Below are 17,907 nucleotides of genomic sequence, written 5' to 3'. Positions count from 1 at the left end.
GAAATGAGATTTGATGGGTGAAACACCTGCCACAGCTGAACTGGACCCACACCAGATTTCAGACTATAAACTGAGGACTTGGCAGCAGAACTTTATAAACTCCCAAAACACTGAAGACATCAGAGGAGTGGCTGTTCTCAGCCATATGTTGGAGCCAGGTGGGTCTGTCTCCTTATTTACAGTCAACATGAAAGACCAGAAAGTAAGAAAAACAGTGAACAAGAACATAGTTTCACAATTTTTTTTATTAATTGTTTAGAATACACCATGGTAAAGCATTTTGGATCTCTCACTTGAAGACTCTTTGGGCATCCAGTGCTGGATTCAACAGCACACTTGGTTCACCATCACTGCTGTCACGTTCTCCAGCCCTCTGATCTGACTGCCGCCGTACGCTGCTCTTCATCTACCTGTGATAGTTCCGGGTATGAACTGGTACTCAGGCTGAATACCCTGAAAAGTTGAAAAGGAAGTGGATGCAGAGGGCGGAGAACTTGCACACGGAAGACAGACTCTTCTGCTCCCACTGCCACGAACAGGAAGTTGAATAAATACACAACAGTATCACTAAGTTTAGTGCTCCCCACACAGCAGCAGCAGCCCCCTGTTTACAACATTCACACTCAGCATGTGACTGGTGCCTGTATTTGCATGTGTGTTTAAATGTGATCCTACATTTACTGTAATTGTAGTTGATATAATCAGATTGCACTTAAGAGCAAGGATTGAATTCTGTACACAAAGTTGTCCAATATTAAAAAATACATTAAGTTACATTTTCCAAATAAATATTGGTCCATTTTCGTTAGTATGCCAAGTACATCTTTCCTGAGACACTTCCAGAACCACAGTATACTATCAGTGAGTATACTCTTCATCCTTCCTGTTACCCATCCTTCGTTTTTCTCTCAAAATCACTTTTTCATGCTACACTTACTTCAACCATCCTCTTATGAGATCATCCCTTATCATATGACTTGCTCTCTCATCCGTGCCCAGACATACGTACATAGTAAACAGATTTTTCTCGCTGCACCTGTGCAGCATAATCCAAGACATGAGACCATGTTTCAGATGCAAACACACAATTTAGACAATGTTACAGTCAGATACACAGACAGAACTAACTGCAGCTGCTACCGTATTTACTGTAATTGACCTGAATGTACGTGTGTGTGTGAAGTGATTATCTGTGTAAGAGTAATGTGTGTGCTTCGTTGAGATGACAAACCCTAAAATAAATGGATACAAACTTTTCACTCGCATGCTGACAGAAATTTGTATAATAACAGTCTTACAGCCAGAGTTTTTTTTTTTTTTTTAGAAAATACAAATGAGTTTATGGAAGCTTTTTGTGAAGTTTCACAGTATCAACGTGGTTCTCTTCCTGGCTTATTCAGTCGCTGTGTAGCATCAGAGTCTCCAGCAGTTTGTAGCAAACCTCTGGCTTTGTGCTGTGGAGGTCTCACACACACACACACACACACACACACACACACACACACACACGCACACACACACGCACACACTCTCTAAAGTACCTTTACATGAGGAACCCACAGTCGCAAAGAGCCTTCATCCTCACCGTCATCATTTATACCAGTCTATTATTGCTTTCATTACAAAGAAAAGGGAAATGTATCGTCCATTTAGTTTCGCAGGGAAGCAGTCCTGACTTGCAGCCCAGATAAAAATCACTGATGTGCAATTTCCAAAACAAGTGTGAGTCTTCAGAGGAAACAGTAAAAACAACTACTGGATTATCCTTAAATGTGATGTAAGGCAGCAGAAGACAAACAGATGGGCTTCCCTTCTTCAGACGTGAGAGTACATACAAAAAGTTCTGCTTCCCTGTTTTGTCTTTCAAGTCCTCATTCGTCTATACGTTAGAGACAGCATTATTAACATCTCGAGCCTGACGGATGCCGTATAGCCACTTGATGACTCGAGCGTTCCTCTCGATGACGGAGATGCCATAGGGGACGCGCTCGCTGGCTGCGCCGGGCCCGTCCTCATTGTCCTCATCTCCTCCGTCCTCTCTCGCCCGCTCAGCCTCCGAGCTGGGCGTACTGACGCTGCGGAGCTTCGAGACGGACACGATGTCCGAGTTGGCTCTTGTGAAACACTCCACTCCACCCATGCACTCCACCTCCTCCGGGTCCAGCCCACAGTAGTTGAAGAAGCGCTCCATGTCCGCCGTTGCACGGGAGAAACGGTCGCTCAGGTCCGACTTGGAGCGATGTAAAGATGGGTGCTTACGGGAGGACCCCTTGGAACTGGCATTTGATATACGGGTGAAGGCAGGGGAGGCTGGCGGGATCATGCCCGCACGGGCCAGCATGGGACTGGGCGGCGGGTAGGCTGGAGGAGGGGGCAGGCTTTGGGAAGAGTTATTGAGCTGTGTGTGGGGTTGGTTCTGAGTAGGTGGAGGAGGAGGTGGGACCTGGGGGTGTGCGACCTGGCCCTGGGCAGTCTGTCTGGGCCTGAGCTGGGGCTGTAGCTGGGCCCTCTGAGGCTTCCTGATCTCAGCCTGGGGCCGAACGTCCACCCTGCGCACTGTCACAGAGTTAGGGGAGCTATAGGGTACTGGAACCCCAAAACGGGGTGCTCGTGCCGGAATAGGAGGGGGGCGGCGGATGGGTTCTGCTGCAGGGGTCCGGAGGTTGTTGTTGAGTGGAGAGGAGGTGCAGGAGGAGGTGGAAGAGGAGTTGATAATGCTGTGATTCAATGGTTTGAGGTTGTTGAGGAGTCGGTTGCTCCTCTCCTGTTCTGCTGACAGGCTACTGCTGATGCTCTTAGCTCCTGATGAAGGAGATGATGAGGAGGGGGAGGTTGAGGAAGAGGACTGGGAACATGGCATTGGTCCATCACATACATCATTGATAAGATTATTCAGAATATCCAAGTTAAGAGCAGGTCCTCTTCTCCTTCCAAGTCCCTCCTTCCCTCCTCTATTCTCCACATCAGCTGGGCAGCGGGGAACTTTGCGGGCTGGAGGGGTGCTGATCTGACACTGGAGCATCATCCCTGGTGGAACGAGGGGCTTACGGATGATTGGCGGTTTGATGGGGGCCTGGCGGGTGAGGGCCACCTGCTGGCTCTTTACATACTTGGCCTTGTCTGCCTCCAGACGTTCTACAGCACTCAGTTTACGGGCCCCGGGCTCAGCCTGACGACGGAAGTAGTCTGGACCCTTGTGAAGTATCCTGAAGGGCATGGCAGAGGTGAAGGGAACCCCGGCCAGACGGCCGTCTGATGGCCGCAGGGTCTCCACCGGCATCCTGGAAGAGCTGTACAGAGAGAAAGAAAGATTGTCTCTCAGTCAAAAGGTTTTTGAAACAGAATTATGTGCAAAGGAAAGACAAGCAAAGTGTGAAGGAGCAAGATATTTATTCACTTCTCTGTATTTGTGTTTAATTTAGCAAGAAGTTATTTATAGCAACCACAGTGTTGGAGACATGAGAACAAACAGAAGTGACAGAAGGAGAGGTGGATGAGACTGGGGCTTTAATGGTCAACGAACATCCTTTTAGAGCTCCCACATGTCCTCTCTAAGCTTGAGAAAATAGCTCTTTTGTACTCTCTTTTCTTCCCACTCTCCTCCTCCCCCTCCTCCCTCCCTCGCACCCTCACTCCCAGAGCCCCCTTTAACTTCCTTACCGGTCGCTGTGCCGCTGCTCTCACTTCTCTCCTTTTCTTCCTTCTTTCTTCTCCGTCACCCCTCTTGTTCTTTTACTCTTTTATCCTTCCTTTTTCCCAGTCGGGGCTCACTGAAAGGCTACTTGCGGGACGGGGTCAGTTGGGGTCAAATTCCACATCAGGCCCGACCAGACCACCTCTATTAGCTCAGTGGTGACCCAGAAGGGGGTTAGGCTGTGGATCGGGGTCAGCGGTCAGCCACAGTGCAGCTGATGGGAGCTCTCTATCCAAAATTCAGGCCTGGTAGATCAGTCTGCAATGATCCCCGGCAGCACAACAGCCTTTATGATCCCCTTCACGATCCCTGTCCGGCTCGTCTGTCAAGCCCGTCCAGCTGTGATCTGACACAGAGCGCTGCTCACCAACTCAGCTGGAGCGCCACACAGCCCTGGAGAGGGTTAAAAGAGATGGAAGTCCATGTCAGATAATGGGAGAGCTCTGTTTTCTGTTTGCCTCTCATTAACAAAAGCATCCACACACACCGATACACACACACACACTCACACACACACACACACTTCTCCGGCTGACAGACAGGGACTCTCTTCAACACTGAAGTGGAGCAGACGGGACAGGCTTTAATACCCCGTCTGGCTCCTCCCAGCCGGCCAATCACACGTCAGGCTGGGAGCCTCAGTGGGGCACAGGGGGCGGGGCAGTAGGCGTGAGGCACGCTCGCATTGGTCCACCTCCAAAGGGATTCTGACCAATTGGACCCCTCCCCCCTCCGAGCACAACAAAACACTGAGGCAGGGTTTTCATTCAAATGAAAATTCTTTGAAAGGGAGAAAGGGGGGAGAGAAAGAGAGAGGGGAGGACAACGGGCAAAACAGCTGCAATTTTTACATTGACTTGCATCAAGCTCAGCGGGGTGCTATGAAAACATTGTGAAAAACACTGAAAGCCCACACAACTGTTCTTCTTGTTTAGCTCTTTGTCTTCATCAGCACAGAAGTAGAGACAAAGTGTGTGCACAACAGAGACACAGTAAACAACAGGATTATCTTACCGCAGGTCTAAATGTGCTTTAAATTGTTTTAACCATTTAGCTGGTGATTTAGTGCAATGAGCTTCATGTTAAGTGTCTTAAAACAGCCTAAAATGTGTCTAAAAACACACATCCAACACTAGTTTGGAGACAAAGACACAAAGACACAGTGAAAGTTTTTCCCCTGTTTTTCCCCAATTACTTCAATTATTTCTCTCAGTTTTAAGACTTCAAAGCACTGCTGACACACACACCGTTCATCTATTTTTTCCCATCCTTCTCCAAGCTCTCATTTTCCAGAAAAACAACCCTCCCCTGCTTCTTCTCATTTACAACATTACACTCAACATTACATCACACCCAGCTCGTATGCTTCCCTTCCTCCTCCTCACCTCCACCTCCAACATATCTATCCACACATTTTTAATTAGTCTTTTTATAGCCGTCTTCCTGCCCGTCTCCCTCAACATGTGACCTTGTTTCCCCCACATCTCCCCTCTCTCTATTGCTCTCATCCCTAAACAGCAGCAGGGAGAAAGCGCAAAAACGACCATGACAGCTTAGACTTGGACACACACACACACACACACACACACACACACACACACACACACACACACACACACACACACACACACACACACACACACTTGCTTTTAAGAGCTGCAAGAGCTTGAAAACCTGAAGATATGCACACACAGTCACACAATTTGCTTTCATCTTAACCATGTGACAACCCAGAGAGGGGTTTAAAATAGTCGCGCTTAAATTACAAACACATTTGCATCACAGAAAATAATGATTCACAACTATTAAGCGGCCAAAAGGCTTTAGGCAAACCTCTACGGACCACATTTAAGGGATGGGGCAAAAAATACTATTATGAAAACACTGAATGGAAAATAGAAAGAGAGACTTAAGTGAGAGGAAAATGTGACTTCTTAAAGGCAAAGAAAAGAGGGCTTGTTCAGTGAGTCAGTCACAGGATGACAGAAACCCACTAGACACCAACACCAGTACAGAGTTTCATGTATAAAATCAGTGGATTTCCACTTACACACACATTTTATGTATGCAGTGCGTCTATAAACAACTTGCTAGAGAAAATGTTTGCACCACAGTTCAGTAAACACACAATAGACCTCAGTGAAAACAGTAGCCACTGATACTTTACATAGACTCTAGACAGCCTTTAGAATATTTGAGCACAGGCAAAACATAATGATTAAAATAATCCGGTAATACTCGTCTTTAAATCTTGATTAGTAAGAAAATATGTCAAATTGTTGTTACATTTTTGTGACAAATTTCCTTAAAAGGAGGAACTACTTAGCAATCAGACACAAAGCCCTCAGTAGTACCTCGAAACACCAGTAAAACACACTGCCTCAACATGTACTCACTGAAAATACTGGCCTCAGTGTAATAGGTAATCATAGAAATGGTTGTCCATTCACAGAAACTCATCCTGAAGAAAGACTTTGTCATTCGAGTACAAGGAAATTAAACAAATACTTTGACAGAATACTTCCTCTCCATCTTCACCACAACACAGTGTAACTTAAAGTCTTCATCCCAGCCTCTGTCATACACTTAGATCACGATAACTATGGTGGACAAATCATGTCAACACAAAGTGGTTTTGATCGAGAGATCATGGGATATTGCTCCAGTTCAACAATGTAAAACACAAGGTTTTTGACAATCATGCAAGAGCTGTGTGCATAGAAACACACACAAAGATCCCATCACAACAACATAAACATGACAGTACATCTCAGCTGATAACTATAATCCCATGATGCAGTCTCTTTGTGACTTTGTTGGCCAACAGTTTAGCCATGGATACTGTGGAAGGAGTTGGAGAAATGGAGAGAGAATGAGTTTGCAGCATTAACAATAATTATTGTCAATGAACTAAGAGTCAAATAAATTCTGTTAAATGAATTCAAACTGCATGGAGGTCAGATCTGGAAGTATGTGAAGGCTAACTCAGTTACCTTCTGTTTTTAAAGTTTGCCAGTAAGAAGAGCCATCCATATGCAAATATTGTCAGCCTGGATTGTGCCCACTGCTAAAAACAGCAGCTATTCTCATTCATGTCCTCACTGAACGGGGTCGGGCAGCTAATAGGCCTCTCTGCTATGGGGCTAATGTGTGTACAGGCAGCAGCAGCGTTACACCTCTGTCTGGCACCAAACAAGGTGCGAATCGGTCCAGCTACAACATGAGTCACAGCCTTTTGTGTGTGTGTGTGTGTGTGTGTGTGTGTGTGTGTGTGTGTGTGTGTGTGTGTGTGTGTGAGAGAGACCGAGAAATAACTTTACAGGAAAACAAAACATCTCCTGTCCGTCTTGTTTTTCTAACTCTACGTCTTTTGCTTTCCACTCGTGTTCTGTTCTGCACTTGAACAAACGGCTGATGTCTCCAAAAGCGACAAGCGCACCGCAGGCCCCGACCACAGCGACAGACCACGGAATGAGATTTCTATTCCACGATGGAAACTCTCTTGGTTCGATTATCATACAACTATGCTAACTGCTGTGTTGTTGTGATTCTGCCTGCTCTGCTCCTCTGCCTTTCCAACCGCCATATTAGCGGGTAATGATATGGCTTATGATGTCTGCTATGTGTGAGAAGGAGACTGTGTTTGGTGTATGTTGTGTAACGAGCCAGTAAGAGACAAAAAATAAATACAAAGTCTGCACGGTATTATTCTGATCTCTGGGACCAGAAATGTTTGAAAGGGTTGGCAGAGGAAGCTCCAGCTGAAAGGAAGAGATGACTACGTTTTTACCACAGCTGACTACGGCCACCTACAACCAGCATGCTTAAGACTAATTATAGGGAGAGCCCATGACTGGGAGCAATTTGCCTTGCCAATATTTTCGAGCACTAAGTTACTGAATGGCTGAATAAATAGCAAAAAGCAACACGTGAGGAGATGGGTTTTGGTAAGAGAGAAAAGAGGAACGGAGTTCTAAGTTTTTGAGCTTTTCTTCAGAAAATGTGACAAAGAACAGGAAGATACAGCACTCTGAGGGTCCAAACACTGAGGGACAGGAACAAGGTGCATTTATGTGTGTGTGTTCTGTGACGCCAGCTAGCTCGTCATATCGGCAGTGGCCTTGGTCCCAGTGGACATTGACCCCGGATTGTATAGAAAACAACAGAGACGCCACCTAAAGAGTTGTTACGAGAAATCCCCTCCTATCCAATCTGAGTGACACTGAACAACACATCTTCAACGATGACAGTGTTTTCAATGAATTCTAACTCAGAGGTCTAATTGCACATACAACTTTCCCCGACCTAAGTGGGATTCAGCATCTTTGCTCAGGGGGAATGTGCAGCTAGATGTCCACAATTAATATTTAAATCCTTACAGTATCATAAATGTTCTTTGAAAGAGTCACCTTCACCCCAAGCACAGACACAGAGGGAGAGAGAGGAGGGCGGAGTTTCGACGAGTTAGTCAGTAGTGATTTCTCAGTTTCGTCGCTAACTGGGGGGACGAGCAGGAAGCAATGACGCATTCACAACAGGAAATGTGTGAGAAAGACAGAAAAACAAACAAGCACCCTCAGCTGGAGTGTTTGAGTGTGTGTGACCAGCAGGTCGTCCCTGTTTTACAGGTCTATTTCTGGCCACTTGGACTTGCCTCTTTGCCATGAAGCCAGTGCAACTGCTGTAAGAGTCACACAGTGAGGGTGAGCTGTAGCGCTGACCCTCCAATCTAACCACTGCTGAAAGAAATAACTCAGAGACTCCTGAGCATAGACTTCACTAAAGCCTCTCAACTCCTGGCAGGGTGTAGCCCTTACCAAGTGGAGTCACATGGCCCTAATAAGAACAAAGGGTGCCTCGATCAGAATGTTTGGGTCGGATCATCGATCACTGGAAGCAGTATCGGCCGATGCCAATCACCAATAAAATTGTTTCTTTACTTTATCATCTGTGGTAATTGGTGGCATGATAAAAACAACATTAAAATTATGTGGAAATTAATAATTATATTTGTTTTGCTCTATACGAAGAAATCGATTTAAAGAAAAAATGGAAAGTTATCTTTATTTATAAACAGTTAAAAACAGAATAATAGGATAATAAATAGGACACACAATTTAGTAAAATTTGTGTGTGAATTCTGTGTCTCAGACTCAGTTGTCTCAGTCTTTGTGCCCTGAAGCCACTACTCTACCACTTTGTCACTGCCTGTATCTGTTTTCTTTCATCTCTGATGGAAGTTTTACCTCCAAACTACACTCAGCTGAAGTACTTTACAGTACATTTATTTACTGTAAACTTGTTCTGTTGTCACATTAAACTCTAATTAGACAAGACAATCCCAATTCAAGGTCCACTTACAAGCTTTTTCCAGAGCACACCATGTCTTCATTCATAGAAAAGATGTAAACATCCATTCCAGAGAGACAGAGGTCAATGACAAATAAAGAAGAGCATACCATGGCAGGGTTTGGGTGTCTTTCTCAAGGACTGATAGTCTGGTTATCAGCCAAATAGTCAACATGCTAACATGCTTACAGTGACAATGATGTTGAACAAATATTTTTACCATGTTGATGCCCAGTTTAGTGTGTGCGCATGCTTATTAACTCGACCAAGTGTCTCCCTTCTATCTATGAGAAACAGTCTACATCCTGGTGATAAACCTATCATGTTATGAGCATACAACACAAGCCCTGACCCATCACCCCACTGAGACACCCAGCTTCAGTTTTAACTCAATAAAAAGCTTAAAAGAAGAGTTCAAAAGGTTATCAACCACTCCCCTACAGGGCTCATTTTGGGTGCTCTAAAGACAGCTAATGAAGACAGAGAGGAGAGCAGCAGACCTCACAGGACTCAACCCTCAATGTCCTTGCTCCACCGCAGAGTGCTGTCCAGCTATCAGCTCTGGCCACGCTGCTCTTTTCCTACTGAAAACAGCTCTTGGCTGGGTGCAGAACTCATCCGACATGCATGACTGAAGTGTCTGGACTACAGGGTTATGCAACCCTTATAAGAACTGGGCTCTAGTCAACTGCAAAAACAGCCATTGAACCATAAGCAGACAGTTATTACAGCATCTCGCTTCATCTTTGTATGGCCCTCCCCCACTCCCTCCATCCACTGTTCTCCCCTTCAACCCCCTCCTCCACCTCTGCCCATCGCTGTCTATGTCTGTGGCCCCAGGAAACACACACATCCATGCACAATTACACCCAAGGGTGGGGTGAGGAGGGGCCCAATGAAATCCTGTCTCATGTGAATATGCATCGTAGCTGTGCATCCATGTCAGCATCCCCATTCCTGTGTGTGTGTGTGTGTGTGTGTGTGTGTGTGTGTGTGTGTGTGTGTGTGTGTGTGTCAAAGAAGAGAGTTTTGACTGAGTAGGTAATCAGTGGAGAGCAGGTGGCTAAGTCTTCCCTCGGGAAAACTAAACGCAGCAGCGAAGACAAACATATTGTAACATCTGCCATTTGCCCACATTACCTACATAGAAAAAAAATAATTCAATATGCTTTGCAACATAGATAAGAACAATGCATTATAAAAAGGTGTCACATTTTCATCCACACCTTTGTATTTAAAGTTAATGAGATAGTTACCATTCAAAAAGTAGCATCTCACAAACCGTCACTGAAAATAGTATTGTGTACACCTTTAACCGCCCCTTCCTTTGGGACTACATTCCCTCAACTGTACAATGTCTGTATTCCTACGCACCAGTGCAGCTGTGCCTGCCGAGCAGATCAGCTGTGACGGCAATGTAGAGACCCGAAAATGTTCAAAATATAGCGTACATACAAATATATTTTTTTAGGTGCAACTTGTTTTAGTTGGCTAAAATACGTCTTGCTGTTGATACCGTTGAACAGTACTACTGCAGGTAACACACTGACTAGGATAAGCCCAAAGTCAATTTTTTAATTGTTCTTATGCAAATCGTTTCATTTTATTAGCAGTTAAGACCAAAGTTAATTGTCATATCTAATCATGTTTAACTAAAATCAAACTATACATAGTTGCAATTCGCTTACATCTTCTGACGACATCCAAGTGATTTCCTGTTTCCAGGAAAATTAAAATGTTGCACTTCAGATCGTAAACTTTACCCGCCACCATTTTTCTCACGGGTGCCAGATTGCTATTGCACATGTGCAGCTCAGATGATAAGGAAGTGAGGTGGTTCCCTCCTTAGCTACCTCTATCATTAGCTCTGGAAAAAAGAATGTGTTTAAAGTATAAGTTCTGACCCTCATGCAGGTGGAAAGTCAGTTTTCAGGTGAACCTATCCTATAATTCTTTATTACCACTTGTCTGAGCAGGTGAGTTGCTAGGTTTACTAGTCCAACCATTTCAGATATAGATTTAATTATTTTTCTTCCTGTTCTGGATAACTAGCACGCAGGATCACAACCTCTCAGATTTACAATGCCCGTAGAGATTATAGCATTGCTGAGCCTCTAGAGGGGGAAATAACTCTGATCCAGCAAAGAATTTCTGCTGATTATGCAATGGTACCCCCTTAAACTGATCTGCAGATCTTTAGGGAGAGAAGGGTAATTTTAAGAGGATGTGTGTGTGGCTGGAGGCATCTTTTCTCACCTCACGTAGCCCGATCAGATCTTGTGTTAGGTAACACAGACACACACACCTGGGGACATGTGTACCCATACACTGAGTACGAACACACACTAACACAATTGCTTGCCAACTGCATACTAAAAGGCACACAATACCTGAACAGTAAAGGTGCGCACACACACACACACACAGCTCTATGCAGCAATGGTCGAGCCTCAAGGCAAAGAAACAAGGAGAGAGAAAATATCACCCCCTTCAAAAGTAGTGATGAACACATTCCAGAGACACGCAGGCAAGGACGCAATCACATACTGCTATCCTCAGTCAGCTACAGAGCCACCACACACACACACACACACACACACACACACACACACACACACACACACACACACACACACACACTGGTGGGAGGGAGAGTGGTCACTGCGGAGTCGCCTCAATGGCTAGGCCTCGCTGTTGGCTGGGATACAAGGAGTGTTTTACTCACCCATACACACACACACACACGTGCGCACGCACGCACACACACGCGCACACACACACACGTTCCACTCACATGTACAAACACACTCACACACAAACACAGGACTCATTCTCCAACATTTAACCCTTTACAAACCCCATTTACCTCTCCACTGACAGAGAGATGCTGAAGGTCTAAAGAGCAGTCATGAAAAAGTCTAAATGTTTCAGCCAACAGCCCGACGTGATACATTGCTTCTCTACATGAAGGCTTTAAAGCAGTAAAAAGCCAAAAGTAAAACCATGCATGTGAGAGAGAAAGGAGACATATAGGATCATGAAATTGTCAGATCTTTGACCTTTATCAACAGTCTCAGATAAACCGAAGCACCTCTGGCACGTTGACGCTCTGAAGCACTTTCCTTTTCTGCTTGAAATAAACGTCAACATCAGACTTGTTGCCAGCGTACCGCGCAGCTTCTCCCCGTTACAGCTGAGGGGGCTGACAGAATGAAAATAGTTCGGGAGCAGAGCTGCCAAATGTTATAATCAAAACCAGTATTTTTAGATTTGGCATTCCTTCTCAAGGACAAGGAAGCATGGCAGGGATACAGAAAGAGACAATAGCTACCTCTATTATAAAAGAGCGTTTCAGTTTCTCTGTATGGTTTTGCAACAAAACACAATTAAGACTTGTTGCTGATCCTCTTTCTGACATTCTATGATTAAGATGTTACTGACAAGAAATGGCATACATCATATTAGAAATCAAAGGCTTAAGTCATCAGACGTAAAGACAAAAATCATTAAGACATCACTGTCAATTGCCAGAGACCCCCCCCCACACACACACACTTTTTATTTTTGATAAGTACACAGACACAACCCGATGTCTACACACTACGGGCACTCTGATCTGCTCAAACAGGACAGAAGATAAAGTTTACTCACATGATGTAAACGAGTCAGCAGTAAGGTCTCAAACAGGGAAACCAAGAAAACTTTAAAGCTCCAGAGTGGTGAGTTGCACTGAAAGAAGCAGGTAGGAGCTCCAGCTGGCACTAGCGACAATGTGCCAGTATGCGTGCGGGGAGTTCCTGTGTGTGTGCGAGCCAAATGAACACTAACCTGAGCGTCTTTAGGCTCATATGCTTCCCTCCTTCTCCTCCCACTGCTGAGGAAGACTCCTCCTCCTCTGTCTAGAAGCAGGAAGAGGGTCGGGAGAGCAGGAAGCAAGAGCTTTTCCTCGTAGTCACATGATCTTCCTGACACTGTCTCACTACCCGTCTTTCCTTTGAGGAGTCATTTCCACTACCTATGACAGTGGCACCCGCAATGCAGGAAATGGAAACAATGATTCAGTTTTTGAGCCTTTGGATGTAATGTTAAATGAGAAGTAATATCACCAGTGATCGTCATGAAGATAATTATTGATTCTATAATAGAAGTTATTAATTAAGCAACAATTCCTTGTTCCAGCAATAGTGGCTGCGACTTAAAATTACTTTCATTGGCGACTAACATATTGATTATTTTCAGGATTAATTGATTAGTTGTTTGGCCTATAAAATGTCTTTCCCAAACCCCAAGATGACGTCCTATAATGTTTTGTTTTGTCCACAACCCAACTGTTGTGGGTTGGACGTGGGATGTACCACCTAAAATGAGGCATTATAAAAACCATCAATTGATTAAATAGAGAGAGAGAGAGAGAGAGAGAGAGCTCATGCGGATGAGCGAGACAGAGGCAGTGTGAGAATGTGAACAGGGTCCACATGATATGGCCTAAAAACTGTATGAACTGTACTGCAAACTGTAATCTGTTAACAGTGACGAACAGGCAGATCCACATTTTATACACTTGCTACTCTACGACACGTCTGTATCCTCACCAAGCTGCATTATTATGAACTATGAGCCTGTTTATACCTGGCATTAAAATGCGCCTTTGGTGATCTGATCATACGTGGACAGGTCGAAGTCCGTTAATTCACACCTGGCATTAACACACGTCTTGACATGCATCTCAAGTGACCACTAAGGTCTCCGCTCTAAATGTAAATAAACATGTACATTGCTGTGACAGACACAAAAAGATAACAATATACAACATTTGCAGAATTTACATGAGGTCCGAAATAATTAGGAATTTGTCACAGACAGCATTTCTTAAATTGTATATAATTTCTCCCAACTGTCTACTATTTTTGTAAAATTGGACATGTTTATCATTTAAAACGTTGTCTTTTTGAATAAATTTGGTGTAAATGGTGAAATCAGTTGAAAAAGTGAGTTCAAACTGCTAGATATTTGATGGACTGGTCATGAGTTGCGTTGTGTGCCTGTCTACAGCTTTGTCTCCCCCTCTTCATCTCCTTGCTGTTGTTGACTGTAAAGTTGCATCATTTACGTCACTATAGACTGACCTCTCCCTAGCTGTGACCGACTTCAAGCGTCCCGGGGGTTTAACCTCTTTCACATCCCTGGGAGCAACAAAATAAAACACCAGTCTTTCCTTTCCAACAGAATCTTCTGAGATAATAAACAATGTACTCTAGTAAGTGAGAAAGTCAGGGAGGGGGTGACAAACTGCAATATCATTATGAAGGAGGTGTGGCTAGGATATCCTGTCATTAGGGCCTGCAAAACATTGGTTCAGAAGAAGCTTTAACTACTGGATTACCTCAGGAGTATTCATCTTAGCTTTAAATAAAGGTTTGTTTCAAATTAATACAAAATATAAATCAGTAAAATACACTTGTATCTACTCCCACAAGTAGTTTATTTCACTTCCTGCACACAGTGGCCAAGCTGCCCTTTCTCCTTACAGTCCAAACACACACAGCAGTGCTTATTTAAAGTAGTCAGCAGGGCGGGGTGCCCCAGACCAACTTCCCTGTGGTACACACATGCTAAAATACATGTATACAAAAGGCACTCACACCCACAGTCTAAAATCAAACACACACATGCAGTGGTCAGTGATTCTCCGGAGGCAGCAGCAGGGAGCGGACTTCCACTCAGACTCCTCACTGTGGACGAAAAGCAATCGGCAGCTCTGAAGTCAGAAGCAAACAGCGGGGGTCCATGGGATAGGACAATAAATATTTCAGCTGGGTCAACAAATTTAACACCTTCTCTACCTCCGTTTGCACCACCAATCACACCCTTTTCCCTTCCTTCCTCCCCTCCCTTCCATCACTCATCTGAGGACTGGGCCTGGCTGATATCACATTTATGATCTCTGCTTTTTCTTATTCTCATACATATTTTCTTCTCCTCCTCTTCTTTGGTAAAACATCTCATTTTTTCTTCTTCATGTTCTCTCTTTTCCCTTTTGTCTCATTCCTATCTTCAACCTTTCTGCCTCCTCTCATCTTCTTAAAGCTACACCATCTCTGTGCTGGGGGGAAAGTATTTTCAACTTAATACCATGTGAGCATCTCACCTGGCCCTCCGGCAGTAGTAATGCACCCCCATGAGAACACACACCTCTCAGAGACACAGAGGAGGCAGGTGGATAAAGAGTATTAGTGAGTGTGTGGTGCCTTCTCATTTGGCCAAATACTCTGTGATCCACGATACACATACGTGCACACATGCTCACTTACTCAGACAATGATGAGTCAATATTGTCACCACACTAGATGTTTACAAAACACAGTTAGCTCTATTCACAATTCTCTTTTCAACTTGATCAGCAGGAGATATCTTAATATAGTGGCCACTGATAGAAGGGGTGTAAAGTTACTGCAGCTCTTGCTCCTTTCTCTCATACCAAAATCATAAGCTGTGTCACTTTCTGCATACACACACGTACACACGCATTCCACAAATGCAGGGACCGACCAGGCCAACATCTCACGTTACTGCTGCTGACATTACACACTGACATGTCTGAGCAGGCCCGGCTCCGTCACCATGCATCCTCAGAGGGGTGAAGATGCCTAACTGGAATCAATTTCCCTGAGAAAATCACACTGATATCAGTCAGAAAAATTTGGTGACTCGTTTATAAATATTAACTTCTCAGAATGCACCTTTGTAATGACCTAGCTGCATGTGACAAGCATCCCTTGACTTATCTCTTTGGACATGTAAATGGGATTGTTTGACGAAAATGATTATCAGACGACAGTTAAAATTCAAATTTCTAGAGGGCCTTCTTATCAGCTCTGGTAACACTGACTTTCAATGTGTGTTGACTTTCACATACTCAAACGTGCTGCAAACAGACCATGCAAATATTTTGGGCTTGTTTAAACACAGAGTTCTTAAGGGCAACATGTGACTTGTTACAAAGCCCCTGACCCTTTTTTTTTTTTTTTTTAAATCAAATACAGCAGATAAACAAACCATAGTGCCTTGCAACAGAGAAAACTCTGTATTCACTGCAAATAAGGTGTGTTCAAGTTTGAAAGACAGCAGTGACATCTGTGTCCCTCTGAGCCCTCTAAATGAACTTGGTACCCTCTTCATCATCTTTCGAGTGACAGTTTACCTTGAACTTCCTCTAAAAAGGTGCTCCTGGTACAATGAAGGACACTACCTGTATGATATATGGCCTCTCCTTGGATTAGGCTTAGATTACATGAAAATGAGACAGCAGAAATTTGCCTTCTAGCAGAGACTTCACCAGACAGTTTCTACAGCTTGTACTAGAACATCACAGACAAAGCTGCAAATTAAGACTTGGAGTTCCATAACATTCACCACCACTCTGTATTAAAGGGACAATTCAATGATTTAATATTGCACTTCCATAAAGTTGGGGGACTCACAAAAGTAATTGAAGCAACAGAGGCGGAGATATCCTGACTCCTAGGGCGCACACTCAGCAAACAGACAAAGACTTAGCGACGATGAAGGGCGACTGTGTCCCAGTCCAAAAGCTGTGCTTGGAAACGCTGCAAAAACTAAAGCCGACAGCCAGCTAGCTTGTATGTTCTATGCTTGCATGACAGGAAAAACCTCTCTGCAATAGTCCGTTCGCCATTCAAAATGGGAAACATGAAGACTCAGGACTGCAAATGTACAAACCATTATATTCCTTTCTTCTTTTCATGCACTGATTGGCTTAAACTGAACTGCCTATCAGTGATTACTCTCACTGAGGGACACACCGCAAAAACTAGAGCTGCAGACGCTGACAGACGGCTGACCATGGCCCTGGTGTGTCGGGATTTTTCAACATTTTCATGTGGCTGGTCTCTATGAGTGAGTATGATTTGATGCAGATCCTAGATCTGGTGAGCTTAAATTATGGTTAAGCAGTTATGGGTGCTTTAAAATCCAGAGTGACACAGGGCTATTTATTTGATATTGGATTAGGCTCATTTGAAATAAAGGGGGCTGATGGGCCTTGACGGAGGTATGCATTTTACTGAGTGCCATTCTACTGTTTTTTGTTAAGCTGCCAGTTATTTCTTCAATTAATTGTTTGGTCTACCTAATGTCAGAAAATAGATGATCCCCATTCCCAGAGCCCAAGGACAATTGATCATTCAACTAATCGTTTCTACTGTACCCATAATGCAATTCAGTAATGTTGAGTGAACAAAAAACTTTTCTGTTACACCACAATTGATAACCAAGCCTTGACCCTTTTCTCTCAGTTCATTTGGACCGTGTGAGGCCTTCACGTGTAACTGCAGACAGTTCACGTATAGACAAAGATAGTCCTGTAAAAATGATCCCAACGTGACAAGGCATCAGAGATCTGTAACACACAGACATGTTAAAAGCTGTTTGTTTGAGCTCTCCGCTTAGTAGGTCAGTGGGCCCAGTGTGGAGGGGGCAGGGCAAATAATGGTTAACGAGAGGCGATCTCAAAACAGCCAGAGGTGCTGACGACAGGCAAAGGGCAGAGTGCCTCACGTGCAGTGAAGAAGCATGGCCTTCCGAGAAAGGAAAAAAATAGAGGGGATGATGAAAGAATGGTTGTCATCTGCTGCCATTTGTCTTGGAAGGGTGGGGCAGATGGCAGACATGGCAGATACTCCAAAAATACACAAGCAAACACACCCGCATGTATTCACACACACAAGCAAATCCCTTTTTCCCGACACACAGTCTGGGTGTGTCAGGATTCATGAAGACAAACTGATGAGCACACACGTATCAAAGACGCACACAAACTCCTCAAACCAGATATTGTGTTTGTC

At 44.2% G+C, this 17,907-nt stretch overlaps 1 protein-coding gene across 5 annotated transcripts in view; it reads right to left on the bottom strand.

Annotated features, from left to right (window-relative positions):
* Nucleotides 1-227: 227 nt before the first annotated feature.
* The window catches only part of LOC311265374 (protein FAM110A), a 28,177-nt gene continuing 10,497 nt past the window's right edge, over nt 228-17,907 (bottom strand). For 2 of the 5 annotated variants that reach the window (XM_084366974.1, XM_084366977.1), the window contains exons 2-3: nt 3,661-4,087; nt 228-3,290 (exon numbers count right to left, since the gene is read on the bottom strand). In XM_084366974.1, the coding sequence (XP_084223100.1) occupies nt 1,880-3,280 (1,401 nt within the window). In that variant the 5' untranslated portion in view covers nt 3,281-3,290; nt 3,661-4,087 and the 3' untranslated portion in view covers nt 228-1,879. Of the gene's footprint in view, nt 3,291-3,660; nt 4,263-12,694; nt 12,848-12,871; nt 13,059-17,907 lie in introns of those variants that run through there. The other 3 variants (XM_084366975.1, XM_084366976.1, XM_084366973.1) reach the window with 3 other exon arrangements.

Source organism: Pagrus pagrus, assembly GCF_965226575.1.
Source record: "Pagrus pagrus genome assembly, chromosome: 11".
Classification (NCBI taxonomy): domain Eukaryota; kingdom Metazoa; phylum Chordata; class Actinopteri; order Spariformes; family Sparidae; genus Pagrus; species Pagrus pagrus.
This window is presented reverse-complemented; position numbering and strand designations above follow the sequence as displayed.